Below are 14,634 nucleotides of genomic sequence, written 5' to 3'. Positions count from 1 at the left end.
GTCCATGATCATGCGGGGCTTGAATCTGCGCTCCTCCGTGCGGTAGGGTGAGTCTTTGTGGGGTCCCGGTTCTCTCTCTCTCCTCTCTTCTCTCTTCTCTCTCTCCCCACTGACCCTTATGAAGGTAGCAGGTCCCTCGGAACCCCAGCTTCCCATGGTTGCACTGATGGTGGTCCTGCAGTCCCTTAGTGTCCCTGGTGGAAGTGGCATGTGGGAAAAGGCTCAGGAGTAAGCGTCCCCCACCTTCCCCTGCTCAGGTTGTCTCATCCGGTTCTGAGCCTAATGCCACCATGGTTGCGTTCCATCCAGGGGGATTTAATATCACACCCCCTGATCATCTGATAGTGAGGATGATTCCTCCATGGTCGCAGCAGCGAATGAAAAATCGCTGGTAGACGCACTGATCACTGCAGTGTGTGAGACTTTAAAAACGGAGGCTGATGTAGCCACGGACGTGGTTGTGTCGTTTGGTACGCACAAGTCGCATCGTACTCCAAAGGTGTTACCTTATGTGCCTTATTTTGACAGGTTTTCCTGTAAGGAATGGGAACAACCAAAATGACCCTTTGTGGTCCCCAAAGGTTTTGCTGTACGTTACCCTTTTGAGGAGTCTTTTAAAAAAGTTGGCAAGTCCACCAGTGGTTGGACCCTCCTGTTTCCAGGTTGTATAAAGCAACCATGATCCCAGTAGAGGAATCCCTGTCCATTTAAGGACCTGGCTGACAAGAAATCGAAGGCTGTGGCACACGGCATGTTTACTATGGCTGGTTCGGCATTGCCACAGCCTTGCCGCAGACGGGGGCCCTCCTTCTCAGCCCATAGAAAAATAAAAAGGTCTGATTCTTTTTCTGACCAGTGTGTTCCTTCCTCCGCACAAACGTCAAGACAGTTTTGTTTGCACAGTCTTACATGCAGCTCCTTTAGCAGGTTTGGCTCCACAGGAGGATACCGAAGTCCGTGACGAGGTCACGGGGTCCTCTGACAGACGCCACAGGCGTTTAAGGGCCACGGTAAGACCAGTATCATTGGCTAAGGCTTCTTCCGCAGTTCCTGCGAGGAATCCAGAGCAAGGTCCTTCCAATCATCCTGGTGGCTGTAAACGTCTTGGGGGCTTCCTCTCAGAGACGACCAGTTGTACCAAGGGCTGATCTTCCATCCTGCTTTAGTCGCTGCTTTTAATGGCTTTGCTGTTGAAAGCCAGGTACTGAGGGATAGAGGTCTGTCTGTCCGAGATCCCTACTGTGGTGAAGGCGAGGAAGTAGTCTTCCAGCAAAATGTACCATTGTACGTGGAAAGCATACATTTCTTGGTGTGAGTCGATTGGCACTCATCCTAGATCCTTTTCTGTGGCTCGAATCTTAACCTTTCTTCAACGGCGTTGACCACAGTGTTAATTTTGGCAGCAAATTTCAATTTAGTTTTAGTCTTAGTCTTAGGACTAAAATGGCATTTTAGTTTTAGTCCTATTTTAGTCTTCTGCAAGTGTTTTAGTTTTAGTCGTATTTAGTCGACTAAAACTCCAGTATATTTTAGTCGACTAAAACGCCCTACATTTTAGTCGACTAAAACTCATTTTAGTCATCTATAATCAAATGGGTGTAGTTCAATTGTAATTTGTAATGCATTATTTAAGCATTTCTCTACAATTTCCAAACTCATTATATACTACTGCTGGTCCTGGAGTGAAAAATCTAATATGTTATTATTTATGCTTTGAACATGCACCAGTGTTAATTTTTGGCAGCAAATTTCGATTTAGTTTTAGTTATAGTCTTTTGACTAAAATGCCATTTTAGTTTTAGTCGTATTTTAGTCTTAAGACTAAAATGCCATTTTAGTTGTGTTAGTCGACGAAAACGTTTTAGTTGACGAAATTAACACTGGTTGACCAGAAGTTGGCCTTCAGTACCATCAAGGGCCAGGTGTGTGGCCTTTTCTTTCAGCAACTCCCTAGCACAACACTCTTTAGTTCGTACCTTCATTCAAGGGGTTTGACATGTGACTCCACCTATAGGATCTCCGTTGCTCCATGGGATTTAAATTTAGTACTTTCGGTTCTCCAGAAACCTCAATTTGAGAATATTCGGGTGATTCCCTTGCCAACATTATCCCAGAAGGTGACATTGTTGGTAGCTATTACCTCGGCCCGCAGGGTATAGGAATTGGTGGCATTATCCTGTCGCAGTCCCTATTTAATGGTCCATTGGGATAAAGTGGTTCTTTCGTCTCTGTCCATCATTCCTGCCCAAAGTTGTCTGACTTACATTTAAATGAGGACATTGTGTTGCCTTCCTTGTGTCCCAAGCCGGCTCATCCCAAGGAATTTGCTTTGCATACCTTGGATGTGGTTCATGCGATTCGGGTGTATCTGGCAGCTACTGAGTCTTTTCGGAGGTCAGACTCACTTTTTGTGGTTACGGGCGGACCAACAAAACAGCTGGCCACTTCTTTGGCTACCTTCTACAGATGGATCAGACAGACGGTGACTCAGTCCTATTCCATTAGAGGTCAGGTTCCACTTTTTCCTGTCACAGCGCATTATACTGGAGTGCATGCCTTGAAAAAATTCTTCTGCGGATGCTTCTTTTGGCTGCAAAGTTTTGCAGGCTGCTGTTTAAGAGGGGCTGTTCCCTCTTGAGGGGTGTTTTTTCTTTAAACCTTTTTTTTTTTTTTTTTGTTCAGACGGGGCTCCTGTGTCCTGGTTAAGGGCTCTTATGTTTAGCCTTGGGTTATTTTCCCCACCCCTCATTTTCCTTTTGGCACAGCTTTTGGATGTTCGAGTAGTTATGATATGTGGAGCGCTGTGTCCGTCGATAAACTAAAGCGAAAAGGGGATTTTTGTACTTACCGTAAAATCCATTTCTCTGAGTTTGACGGGCACAGCACCCACCCCTCTATGGAGTTATGATACTTCTAATACTGCTACTAAACTGATTACCTAGAGCAGAGGGGGGGGGGGGATATGATACTAGTTGAGGACGGCCCATGTGCGTAGCCAGGTGTTTTTCCTCTATCGTTTATCGACGGACACAGCTCCATCTAGTCAGACTATAGGGCTATGCTCCTCCTATCAGGAATAGGCACTAGGCAGGAAAAAAGCTTAACCTTAAGCTATTATAGGAAAGTTTGTTAGTTTGTTTTTTTTCGTTTTCACTAGTTAGTTTCTGAGGACCAAGATCCAGGGGAACTACAAGCAACAGCCGGCTGAGGTTTCGCACTGGATAATCTAGATCCTTAAGGTCTCCCAGCCTGGCCAGCGAGCGTGAGCAGGTTATAGTCCAGAACTAGGCCTCGCTGGATGGGGACGAGCCTGCGAGTGGATCGTCTCGCTGGGATGCACACAACCTGGAACGCCCTGAGTTGTAGCTTCCCTTATCCCGGGTGGGAGGTGATCTGTTTCAGGATTGGCGTCCACCTGGTACCGTGGTATGGTGATTAAATTGTCCCCCCCCAAAAAACCCTGGCGGTCTCGGGGCAGACGTGGGCCCTTCCCTGGAATAGGGCTCCCTCAGTTCCCCTGGCACCTCAGAGGACTAGTCCTTTGTACCCCTCGGCATTCCTCTAGCAGGTTTTTACCTGGGGGGGTAATAATGCGGCCGTTGTGGCGCTTATTTGGGATGTGACTTGTCCTGTGTGGGCCCCTGGGCAGGGACCTTCTGATGCCTGTTGTTCTGAGCCCCCTTTTGGGGTCCTGAAGACTGCATGGCGCGCCGTGGGGGCCACCATTTTGCTGTGGATCATGATTTTTATATTCCTGTTAGTTTATATGGGCAGCCATTTTCTATAATTCCATATTTGAGAATGCATGAGCGGCCATTTTCCTTAGGTCCATAGGCTGGACAGGCATGCAGCATGGTTGTTTAAAATCTACAGGCTGAGTTTTCTCCTCCTCTTCCTGTACAGTCCTGTACAGTCAGTTTTTGTCAGTTTCGTTTTTGTGCAGATCGTGCTGGAAGTCTCTTCTATGGTCTGGTAACGTTTTTTTTTTTTTTTTCATTCACTTCAATAAAGGATTATCTTATAATAATCAGGGATTGTGAGCCCGCACTAATAGCAGTGGGACCGCGTTTTTGGAGACTGGCTAATCATAGAGACTGGCTAATTATTTTAAAAAGTGTAACATGGAGTCCCAGGATAATATTTCACCTGCAGACCCCCTAGGAGTGATTGTGGTACCTTCTGATTCTCCGTCTCAGCCATAGATTGCAGCTTTTTTGCAAAATTTTATGTCTAAGGTAGATTTTGTCATTGCTAGTGCTGCTAGCAGCAAACGCCCTCCGCTCTCACCTTCATCTGCAGGGTCTTCGGACTCTGAGATAGACATGATCACCCTGAGGGTCGGTGTCGTCGCATTCTGACGGTGAAGAGGACCTGTCCTCATCAGCCGCTGCGTGGGATTGCGCTTTGGTGGAAGATCTGATAGTTTCAGTGCAGGAAACTTTAAAATTAGCTGATGAACCCACAGCGCCAGGTACGCAGGTGTCTTTTGGCTCCCGCAAATCCTGTAAATCTGGCAAGGTGTTCCCTTACCCAGTATTGTTTCATACTATTGTGGACGAACAATGGCGGCACATTAAGCACGTTAGTGGTGCCTAAGCGTTTTGCGTGCCGTTACCCCTTTGCGGAGGCAGTGTCCACTAGGTGGACTGTACCACCAAAAGTGAATTCCCCCAGTGTCCAGGTTGAATAAAGCTACTGGTACTGGGTGAAGAGTCTCCAACTTTTGCAGACCCCGTGGAATCCTTGTCCCGCCATTTACACGTGGTAGCACATATAGGTCACATATTAAAGACTAACTTTGTGAATGTTTTGGTAGCACAGATTGCTATGGAATGGGTGAAGTTACCTAAAAGTAACTTGGAAGCTGAACGGCTCCACCCTGCGGTGTTGAAACTACTGGACCAGTTGGCTCAAGCCCTGGAGTTCATGTGTGATGCGTCCCTGGATTCAGCCCTGTTGGTGGCCAGGGCATCGGCAGGGGGGATTGCTATTAGGGCATGGTGTGGCTGAAAAGCTGGTCGGCAGACCAGGCTTCTAAAAAGGCCTTAACTGATCTTCCCTTCCTAGGGGAAAGGCTGTTTGGATGCTCTCTGGACGAGTTGATCAAAGGTATCACGGAGGGAAGGAGCACGCATCTTCCCCAATCCTCTAAGGGCAAGGCGCCACGTCCTAGGCGAGGGCCTTCCTTTAATGCTCATAAACTTTTTTTTTTTTTTTTTTTCGTGCCTCCGGTGTTCTGGGGGTTCCAAGAAGCCGTGGTCGGGGGAAAGCAAAGACCGGCCAATCTGGACCTGCAGACAAGTTCTCGTCTGCATGAAGGGGCGCCCTCACCCGATTCTGGGGTGGGGGGACGTCTTTATTTCTGAAACTCTGGACCTTCTTGATTCAGGACAAATGGGTTCACAAACTGATCCAATCTGGGTACAAGATCAAATTCTGGTCTCGCCTGTCGGACAGGTTCTTCCCGTCCAATCTTTGACTATCCCCAGTCCAGTTAAGGGACTTGCGAGGGGCAGTACACAATTTGCTGTCGCAAGCAGTGGTTGTACCGGTTCCTTTTCAGGAATGTTTTCAAGGGTTTTATTCAAACTTCTTCACCGTGCCCAGGAAGGAAGGCAAGGTGCATCCCATCCTGGATCCCAAGGCCCTGAACCACTTTGTGCGGGTACAGAAGTTTTGGATGGAATCCATCAGCACGGTAGTGGCGTTACTACACCAGGGAGATTTCTTGGCCTCCATAGATATCAAGGACGCATATCAACACATCCCTATTTACACAAAGGAGCATTATCTATTTATGGCGTTACCCTTTGATCTCGCCTCGGCTGCCAGAGTGTTTACCAAGGTCTTAGCACCGGTATTGGCGTTGCTGCGCCAGCAGGGGATTGCGGTACCTGGACAATCTCCTGTTGAGAGCGGACTCTTCTTCAGTCTTGTTGGGGGATCTGACGGTCACTGTCGGAACTCTGCAGGATTTCGGTTGGAACATCAATTTCAAGAAATTCACGCTGACACCTGTCTTGAGACTATATTATCTGGTCTTGAGACTGGATTATCTGGGCTTGACTCTGGATTCAGCCTTGGCCAAGGTGTTTCTTCCCCCGGACAAGCTGCAAAAGTTGCAGTAGGCGATTCGGTTTTTGTTGGCGAACAATTTGTCCTCTCTTCGAGTTTGTATGCGGGCCTTGGGTCTGATGGTATCAACCTTCAAGACGGTTCTGTTTGCTCAGTTCCATACCAGATCTTTGCAAAGGGAGATTCTTGTCAAATGGAAAAAGGATCCAAAGTCCTTGGACTCTTTGATTCGGTTAAGCCACAACACAATGTCTGCTCTGTTGTAGTGGATCCAGTCTCCAGTACTATGCCAGGGCAAGTCCTTCCTTCTGTTTTGGACGGTGGTGACCACGTACGCCAGCCTATGGAGCTGGGGCGGAGTCGAAACTACAGATAAATGTTTTGGAACTCAGAGCAATAAAGCTTTGTCTGCCCATTGGATGACTCGTTTGCAAGATTGAATCTGAACCGGACAATCAGACAACGCCACGGCTGTGGCTTGCATCAATCACCAAGGGGCACCAAGAGTGTCTTGGCAGCCAAAGAGGTGGCCAAGATTCTGGCCTGGACGGAAAAATTTATTCCAGCCTTCTCTGCTGTACATGTTCCAGGTTTGGAGAACTGGCAAGCGGATTACTGGAATCATCAGGTGTTGGATCAGAGGAGTGGTCCCTGCCACCGGAGGTGTTTCATCTCATGTGTGTTGGGTGGGGGACTCCAGAGGTAGATCTGTTTGCTTCCTGCCTCAACAAGAAGGTTCAGAGATTCGTAGCCAGGTCTTGAGATCCTCTGGCCAATGCCACAGGCGCTTTGGTGACCCCTTGGAGTCAGTATCGGCTAATTTATGCCTTTCCTTCCTTGAAACTCCTGCTGAGGCTTTTGCGCAGAATGGAGGTGAAAGGGATTCCCGCCATTTCGGTGGCTCCAGACAGGCTTCATCGGTGTTGGTACGCAGACCTAGTAAGGTTGGTCGCTGATGCTCCTTGGAGACTTCCTCTCAGGGAAGATCTGTTGTCTCAGGTCCAATCTTCCATCCTGCTTTACAGTCGCTGGCTTTAACGGCATGGCTGTTGAAAGCCAGGTGTTGAGAGAATAGAGGTCTTTCTGACTCTGTGATTCCTACGCTGTTGAAGGCTAGGAAGTCGACTTCTAGGAAGATATATCGTATGTGGAAATTGTATATTTCATGGTGTGAATCACTGAAGGTGCACCCTCGCTTGTTTTCGATAGTAGGGTCTTGGCCTTTCTGCCGAAAGGAGTTGAACAGCGGTTGGCTTAGGGTACTATCGAAGGCCAAGGGTCGTCTGGCTATATATTTCCAACGCCCGTTAGCTACGCATGCTTTGATTCGTACCTTTATACAGGGAGTGCGCCATATGGCTCCTCTGAGAAGGTTCCCACTACCTCCGTAGGACCTCAATCTGGTATTATCTGTTTTTCAAAAGCCTTCTTTTGAGAACATTTAGGAGATTTCTCTGCTTTCGTTGTCCCAGAAGGTTGCCTTCTTGGTGGCCATCACTTCCGTTTGCAGAGTATCTGAACTGTGGCGTTGTCCTACCGCTCACCTTATCTGGTGATACACAGGGATAAAGTGGTACTTTGACCTAATCAGTCGTTTCTTCCTAAGGTTGTTTCTGATTTTCATCTGAATGTGTTGCCTTCACTCTGCCCTAAGCCCAAACATTCTAAGGAATTTGCGTTGCACTCTTTGGATGTGGTTCGGGGGATCAGGGTCTATCTGGAGACCACGGAGTCTTTTAGAAAATCGGACGCTCTTTTTTTTTTTATGCTTACCGAAGGATCTCGTAAGGGATTTGCTGCCTCTGCGGCGACCAAATCCAGATGGATCAGGCAGACGGTAGTACAGGCTTATTCACTGAAGGGTCAGGTTCCTCCTTTCCCGGTGAAGGCGCATTCTACAAGAGCGCCGAGTGCCTCTTGGGCTTTTCGGCATCAGGCGTGGGTGCTGCAAGTCGGCAACTTGGTCATCTGTGCATATGTTTACGAAATTCTACAAAATAGTCGTGTTGGCATCTTCGGACACTTCCTTTTGCTGCAAGGTTTTGCAGGCTGCTGTGTAAAGAGCACTGTTTTTTTTTCCTCTTTGAGGGTGTATTGTGTTTTCAGGGTGAGCTACAGTTGTTCCTGGTTGAGCACCATGTTACTTTGTTGACTACGTTTAGCCTTTGGGGAGTTACATTTCCGTTTGCATTGTCTTCCCACCCCTCGTGAATATACTGCTTTGGGACATCCCTATAGTCTCTGACTAGATGGAGCTGCACCTGTCGATGAACGATAGAGAAAACTATTTTTGTAAGAACTTACCGAAAAATCCTTTTCTCTGAAGTTCGACAGCAGGCGCAGCTCCATCTAGTCAGAGACTATAGGGATGTCCCAAATGTCTGGTTGGCTACTGTTTAGCCTTGGGAATTGGTTTTTTTTTTTCTGTTCCCACCCCTCATGTTTAACGCTGCTTTGGGACGTCTCAACTGTTATGGAGATCAGAAGCTGTGTCCGTCAATGAACGACGGAGAAAATGGGATTTTTGATCCATTTCTCTAAAGTTTACTGACGGACACAGCACCCTCCCCTCTGTGGAGTTGTAATTCTTCTGACACTGCTTGTAACTAAACTGAGTGCCCTATAGCAGAGAGAGCGAGTATACCCCCTGGGACTGCCCATGGGCGTAGCCAAACTCCTGCAGGGGGCAGTATAACCCAACTGTTATGGATATCAGAAGCTGTGTCCATCAGTGAACATCAGAGAAATTTGATTTTACGGTAAGTCAAAAATCCCATTTAAGAATGAATTCAGCCTATTAGTAAGTGAAATTTAAAGTTTAACTCCAGGCAGAGGATTGTATTCTTACAGTGTAAAGTCTACCTCAAACATGCAGATTTAGGAAAAATGTCTAAAAGTCTGTCTTTCTTTTAAGGCCTCATGCACACTGGATGTTTTTACAGCTGCTGTTTTTGGCATCAGAAGTTTTCTTTTTGCAGCCAGTAAACTCCCCAGCATGTTATCTATCCTATGTGTCCATGCACACATTGGCTGTTATCAACAGTTTTTAGCTGGGCGTTTTCTGGCTGGAAAAAAAAAAATAGTGGATTTTGAGAGGAGTTTTTCAGCTGTAAAAACAATCTAACTTTGATAAAAGTTTAAAAATGTTGAAAAATCAGTGTTTTGGAGCCATAAGCTTTTGTGGGAGTATAGTTTTGCTAAAAAAAAAGCTGAAAAACGCTACTGCAAAAAAGCTGAAAAATTCCTACAGCTTTCTACTGGCATTTTGATAACGTCTAGTGTGCATGAGGCCTTAATTCCCTCATATCAGTCCACTTTTCTTATTGGTTTCTCTATTTTGTTTCTCCACAGGTGCATTATGTGTCTGATTTTTTCAAAGTCAGACCACCTCTCCAGTGTACCAAAGACCCTCTTGAGACTAAACCAAGTCTTCAACTGTGTGAAACCGACCAGAATCACTTTGGATACCTGGGATCATGAGAGTTTTCTCTGCCCCTCTGAGCTGCACCAACTTAACTGTTTAGCTTTCCCTGGCTAGAAGGCCTGTGTCTACATCAGCTGGCTGCTTCAAGGGGCTAATGGACAGAACGTGCGGGTTTTTCCTAGAAGAGACACGTTTGGATTTTTTAAATGAAAATTTGTGACCATCCCTTTTTTTTCAGCACAAAAGCCAAAGTAACTTTTTATATAAATTTATGTATAAAGAGAGAAATATTGATATCTCTATATTTGAATTGTGTATAAGATTGAATGTTTTGTAAGTATCTTTTCAATTTGTTATGAAATGAATGAGCAAGATTAAAGCTCAGTGTGCAATATGAAAATCTGTATGTGTGCCATGTAGGCATTCTGAGTGATTGTTTCCCTACTCTCTACCCGCCAAAGGTTGGTATGAGCTGGGCATCATAGTGGGTGCATTGGTCCATTTTGTGTTCTTCTGATGTGTACAATCTGACTGCTTCTCTTCTATATGTAGGAGAGATCATGCAGTAGAGCAGTTATCCTTTCTTTTTACATAGAATGAGTATGTGTGTGACTTGAATTGAAACCACTGCTTTATACCTTTCCACTTTCAAAGGAATAACCAGAACCTATGGAGCTGTGGGGAGAGGTTGAAGGAAAAAGAGCTTCCCTAACACGTGTAAATATTACGTTTATTGGGTTTAACTGTGTATGTACTATACTCCAAGTCTGTGGCCTGTAAATAAAGCAATCAACCCATCCTCATTTGGCTGTGAACGGGTGCAACATTTCTGCTTTTATTAATGTGTTGCTTTGTAACTCTTACCTGCCAGTGTGTGTGTGTATGTATGATTTTTTTTTTTTTCCCCCGTTTGAAGAACTTGTGCGCATGCCTCATGTCTACCTTGAACGTGCACGCCCCTGTATTCATTACTTCAATTACTCTGTCACTCTAAGCTCCTTGCCACCCTATAAGCAGATTGAAAAAATAGAACAAAGTTTGTCCAGTCGTGTGTGTCTGGATGTAGGTTGCCATCATCCCATGTGTAAATGATGAAGAAATTTCCCTGAGATGTGGGATTTTAAAGGTGACCTTAACAACATCCAATAACGGGTACAACCATGTATAAAAGCATATGTTTTATTGAATTAGCATATAAAAGGCATTGGCAAAATGTGACATGTAGGTACAAAAACAAATTGCAAAATGGTTAAAAACAAAGTCACGGCTAACAACATGTGTCAAACATAACAAAGACACTAAGTGAATGCCTGAATTACAGGGAATTCAGGCATTCACTTAGTGTCTTTGTTATGTTTGACAGTTTTTAACCATTTTGCTTTTTGTTTTTGTACCTACATGTCACATTTTGCCAATGCCTTTTGTAAGCTAATTCAATAAAATATATGCTTTTATACATAGTTGTACCCGTTATTGGATGTTAAGGTCGCCTTTAAAATCCCACATCTCAGGGGAATTTCTTCTTCAGTTTGAAAAAATACAACACATTCTCTGACCATTATCCGTTAAATGGTGGCTATAGTCTTCCTGATGTCTCCCCGAAGAGGGACAATTACTTGTTGTTGTGCTGCAATACAATCGGGCTGTTTTACAACTCTGCATAAGTGGTATATGAAGACATAAGTGGGTACAGTAATCGGTGCACAGTGAGAAGAGAAATCAGGATTGTTTGGTGTGGGGAGTGTTTCTAATCGTCAAAGATCTTATTATCCCCTTGGGTCACCTTTGGGTGAGAAATCTTACCCTTTATAATGCAAGGAACCTGTATTTCTAGTCACAGTGGATAAGTTCATCTGTGTAGTTTTTAGATGTATATGACCAATTCAACTTCAACTGAAAGTATCGACCCACTTCAAAGTTAAATATTAGTTACGGGAAACCTTGCAGGGCAAAAATGAGAGTTGCCATTTCTGACTTTGCCTTGCAGGATGCATCTTCAATGTCATTCCTGACCTCCTTTCATGTGCCACTGACCCAATACCATAATTGCAGTTGCATGCTTCTGGTAAAAAACCCCTGGAGCATATACTGTAAAAATTACATTTTCTCATGTAGTATGTTGAACAGGTTTTTTTCAAACCAGCAAGTCCTATTTGTGCACTCTTATTGGCTGACACAAGCTTCTTAGAACACAAAAGCAGTTGTTTCTCATATAGCTCAATTTTTCTACCAAGGCACAATTGCTCTCTAGTTAGGAGTCCTGAATGGAAAGTTTAACAGCTATGTCTTTTCATTATGAACAAAAATGTTTACTGTTGTGCGGAGATAGGGATCTTTTGTTTATTATAAAGTTAGGTTTAAGCCATATCTGGCTCTAAAGCTTGGCCATTGATGGATCAAAATGTATCCAGTTCTTGAGGGACCAGTCAAATCTCGATCTATTTATGGCTGTTCTTGTTCAATATAGGTCGATCTAATAATTGACTCCTCTTGAACTGGACTGTTGCTAAATGTTCATTCCTGTAGGCGCTGATCGATGTATTCTAAAAACGATGGAGTCACTGCTGTCAGAATACAATAGAGTAGCGGACAGCATTCTTCCATCGACCTTGCTTATGTGGATGGAAAAAACGATTCTGTTTGGCCAGCTTAAGACTACGTTCAGACAAGACAGTGTGGCGTGAACAGCTAGTGGTGTAAATTCCAGTGAAAAACAGTACAACGTACGTTTTTTTTTTTTTTTTTTTGTATGTGTCCTTTAATGTTTTCATTTCTCTACACAACAGTACAGTGCCTGTCAGCGTGCTGTGGTAAAATGCTACATGCCTGCATTTTACTGCAGTTTTGTATGTGCCCCATTCACACCACAACAATTGCTTTTCAATGTGCAATGGCGATGAATAGCATTTGAGTGTGGAAAAACCTCACTGTGTGAATGAGCCTTTAAGCTGAACTCCAGGCAGATATTGGGGGGGGGGGGGGGGACACACACTATGAGATCGATTTACTAAAACTGGAGAGTGCAAAATCTGGTGCAGCTGTGCATGGTAACCAATCAGCTTCCAGGTTCTCTTGTCAAAGCTTAACCATTTCTGGGCCGGAAGGATTTGCCGCCTTAGTGACCAGGCCATATTTTGCTATTTGGCACTGCGTTACTTTAACGGACAATTGCACAGTCGCGCGACACTGTACCTAAATAAAATTGATGTCCTTTTTTTTCCCACAAATAGAGCTTTCTTTTGGGGGCATTTGATCACCTCTGCGATTTTTTTTTATTTTTTGCGCTATAGACAAAAATAGAGCAACAATTCTGAAAACAAAAATATATATTTTTCACATTCTGCTATACAACATTCCCCAAAAAAAATTAAAAATCAAAATTTTTTTAACAACATTTTAGGCCAATTTGTTTTCTGCTACATATTTTTGGTAAAAAAAATTGCATTACTAGTAATGGCGACGATCTGTGATTTTTACCGGACTGCGACATTGCGGCGGACAGATCGGACCCCTATCCGACATTTTTGACACTTTTGGGGGGGGACCAGGGACATTACTAAAGTAATCAGTGCTAAAAATATGCACTGTTACTGTAATAATGACACTGGCAGGGAAGGGGTTAACACAGGGGTTTAAATGTAAGCTTAGGGGAGTGTCTCTAACTGTATGGGGGATGGGCTTTTGAAATGATCAGAGACATGTGATCCTACATAGGATCACAGGCGCTCTGTGATCATTCCAGATAGAACGGTCAGATGGGTTTACAACAACTGACCGTTCTTCTCTCACAGCGGGGAACGATCGCGGGTGTCAGGCAGCAATTGGAGCCGTCGGCCCCGTGCATTGGAGTCCCCGCTGCCAAATGGGGGCGGGAGGGCGGCGCATGCTCGCCCCTTAGCTGCAGGCGCGCGACCGACCTACAGTTCTGTCGGTTTGCGCAGGAGGGACTGCCTGCCGCAGTAAATCTGCGGTGGGCGGTCCTTTAAGTGGATTATTGAACAAGCTGAAGTTAGAAACTGTTTGGTTACCATGCACATCTCTACCAGATTTTGCACTCTCCAGTTTGTAGTAAATCAACCTCTATGTATTCCCCTGCCGGTTCACATATATGCGATGCGGGAACCCTGCGCATTGCATTCAAATCACAGGCAGTTCACACTGCCATATGCAAATTACTGGGGATGTCAATACAAATTTAATGACACCCCCAGATCAGTTTGCATATTGCAGTACGAACTGTCAGTTCGGACATGAATCGGATCGCATAGGTGTGAACCACCACGCAATCCGATTCTGCTGCGGACCCAAAAAAGGTTCCTGTGCGAGTTGTCCAAATGTGATGCAAATTCAGCCATACAATCTGTATGACCGAATTCACATCGCACAGACATTGCGTGTGATTTTCAGAGCACTGTGCTCCGAATCACATGCGATATCTGTCTAGAAAAAAATTACCGTGTAAATTGACCCCTACCCCTAATAATGCAAGACAACACAAAAAGAAAAGATGGGGCTTTTTAGGCCAGTTGGGAGAAGGACGATCGAAACAACCATCAATTTATATAAAAAACCTTCATTATTGACAAAACTTAAAAAACATATGACATTAGGGTAAATAACCCGACATATGTACAACACAGAATTAAAAAGGTACATTAGTGCAGAAATACTTTCCCAGAAGGGGGTGTCAAGGACCCATAAGAGATGTTATAGGGTCTCTATTGGAATAACGGTCTAGGGGTCCCAGCAAGCCAACGCGTTTCGCATGGGGCTTCCTCAGGGCCAGAGAGACCAGAGAAGACCGGTATTTCTGCAATATTACGTATACAACAAAATATTAGTAATCATGACCAATATTTTGTTGTATACGTAATATTGCAGAAATACCGGTCTTCTCTGGTCTCTCTGGCCCTGAGGAAGCCCCATGCAAAACGCGTTTGCTTGCTGGGATGCCTAGACCGTTATTCCAATAGAGACCCTATAACATCTCTTATGGGTCCTTGACACCCCCTTCTGGGAAAGTATTTCTGCCCTAATAAACCCTTTTTAATTCTGTGTTGTACATATGTCAGGTTATTTACCCTAATGTCATATGTTTTTTAAGTATTGTCAATAATGAAGGTTTTTTATATAAA

The 14,634-nt window shown here is 44.7% G+C and overlaps 1 protein-coding gene across 1 annotated transcript in view; it reads left to right on the top strand.

Annotated features, from left to right (window-relative positions):
• Positions 1 to 10,183, top strand: part of PLPP2 (phospholipid phosphatase 2) — a 74,880-nt gene extending 64,697 nt beyond the window's left edge. The window contains exon 6 of the mRNA XM_082243173.1: positions 9,427 to 10,183. Within this exon, the coding sequence (XP_082099299.1) occupies positions 9,427 to 9,555 (129 nt within the window). The 3' untranslated portion in view covers positions 9,556 to 10,183. The remainder of the gene's footprint in view (positions 1 to 9,426) is intronic.
• The last annotated feature ends 4,451 nt before the right edge of the window (positions 10,184 to 14,634 follow it).

This window comes from Pelophylax lessonae, assembly GCF_965119305.1.
Source record: "Pelophylax lessonae genome assembly, chromosome: 1".
In the NCBI taxonomy this organism is placed as follows: Eukaryota; Metazoa; Chordata; class Amphibia; order Anura; family Ranidae; genus Pelophylax; species Pelophylax lessonae.
The sequence above is the reverse complement of the archived record's forward strand: the minus strand, read 5'-3'. Positions and strand labels throughout refer to the sequence as shown.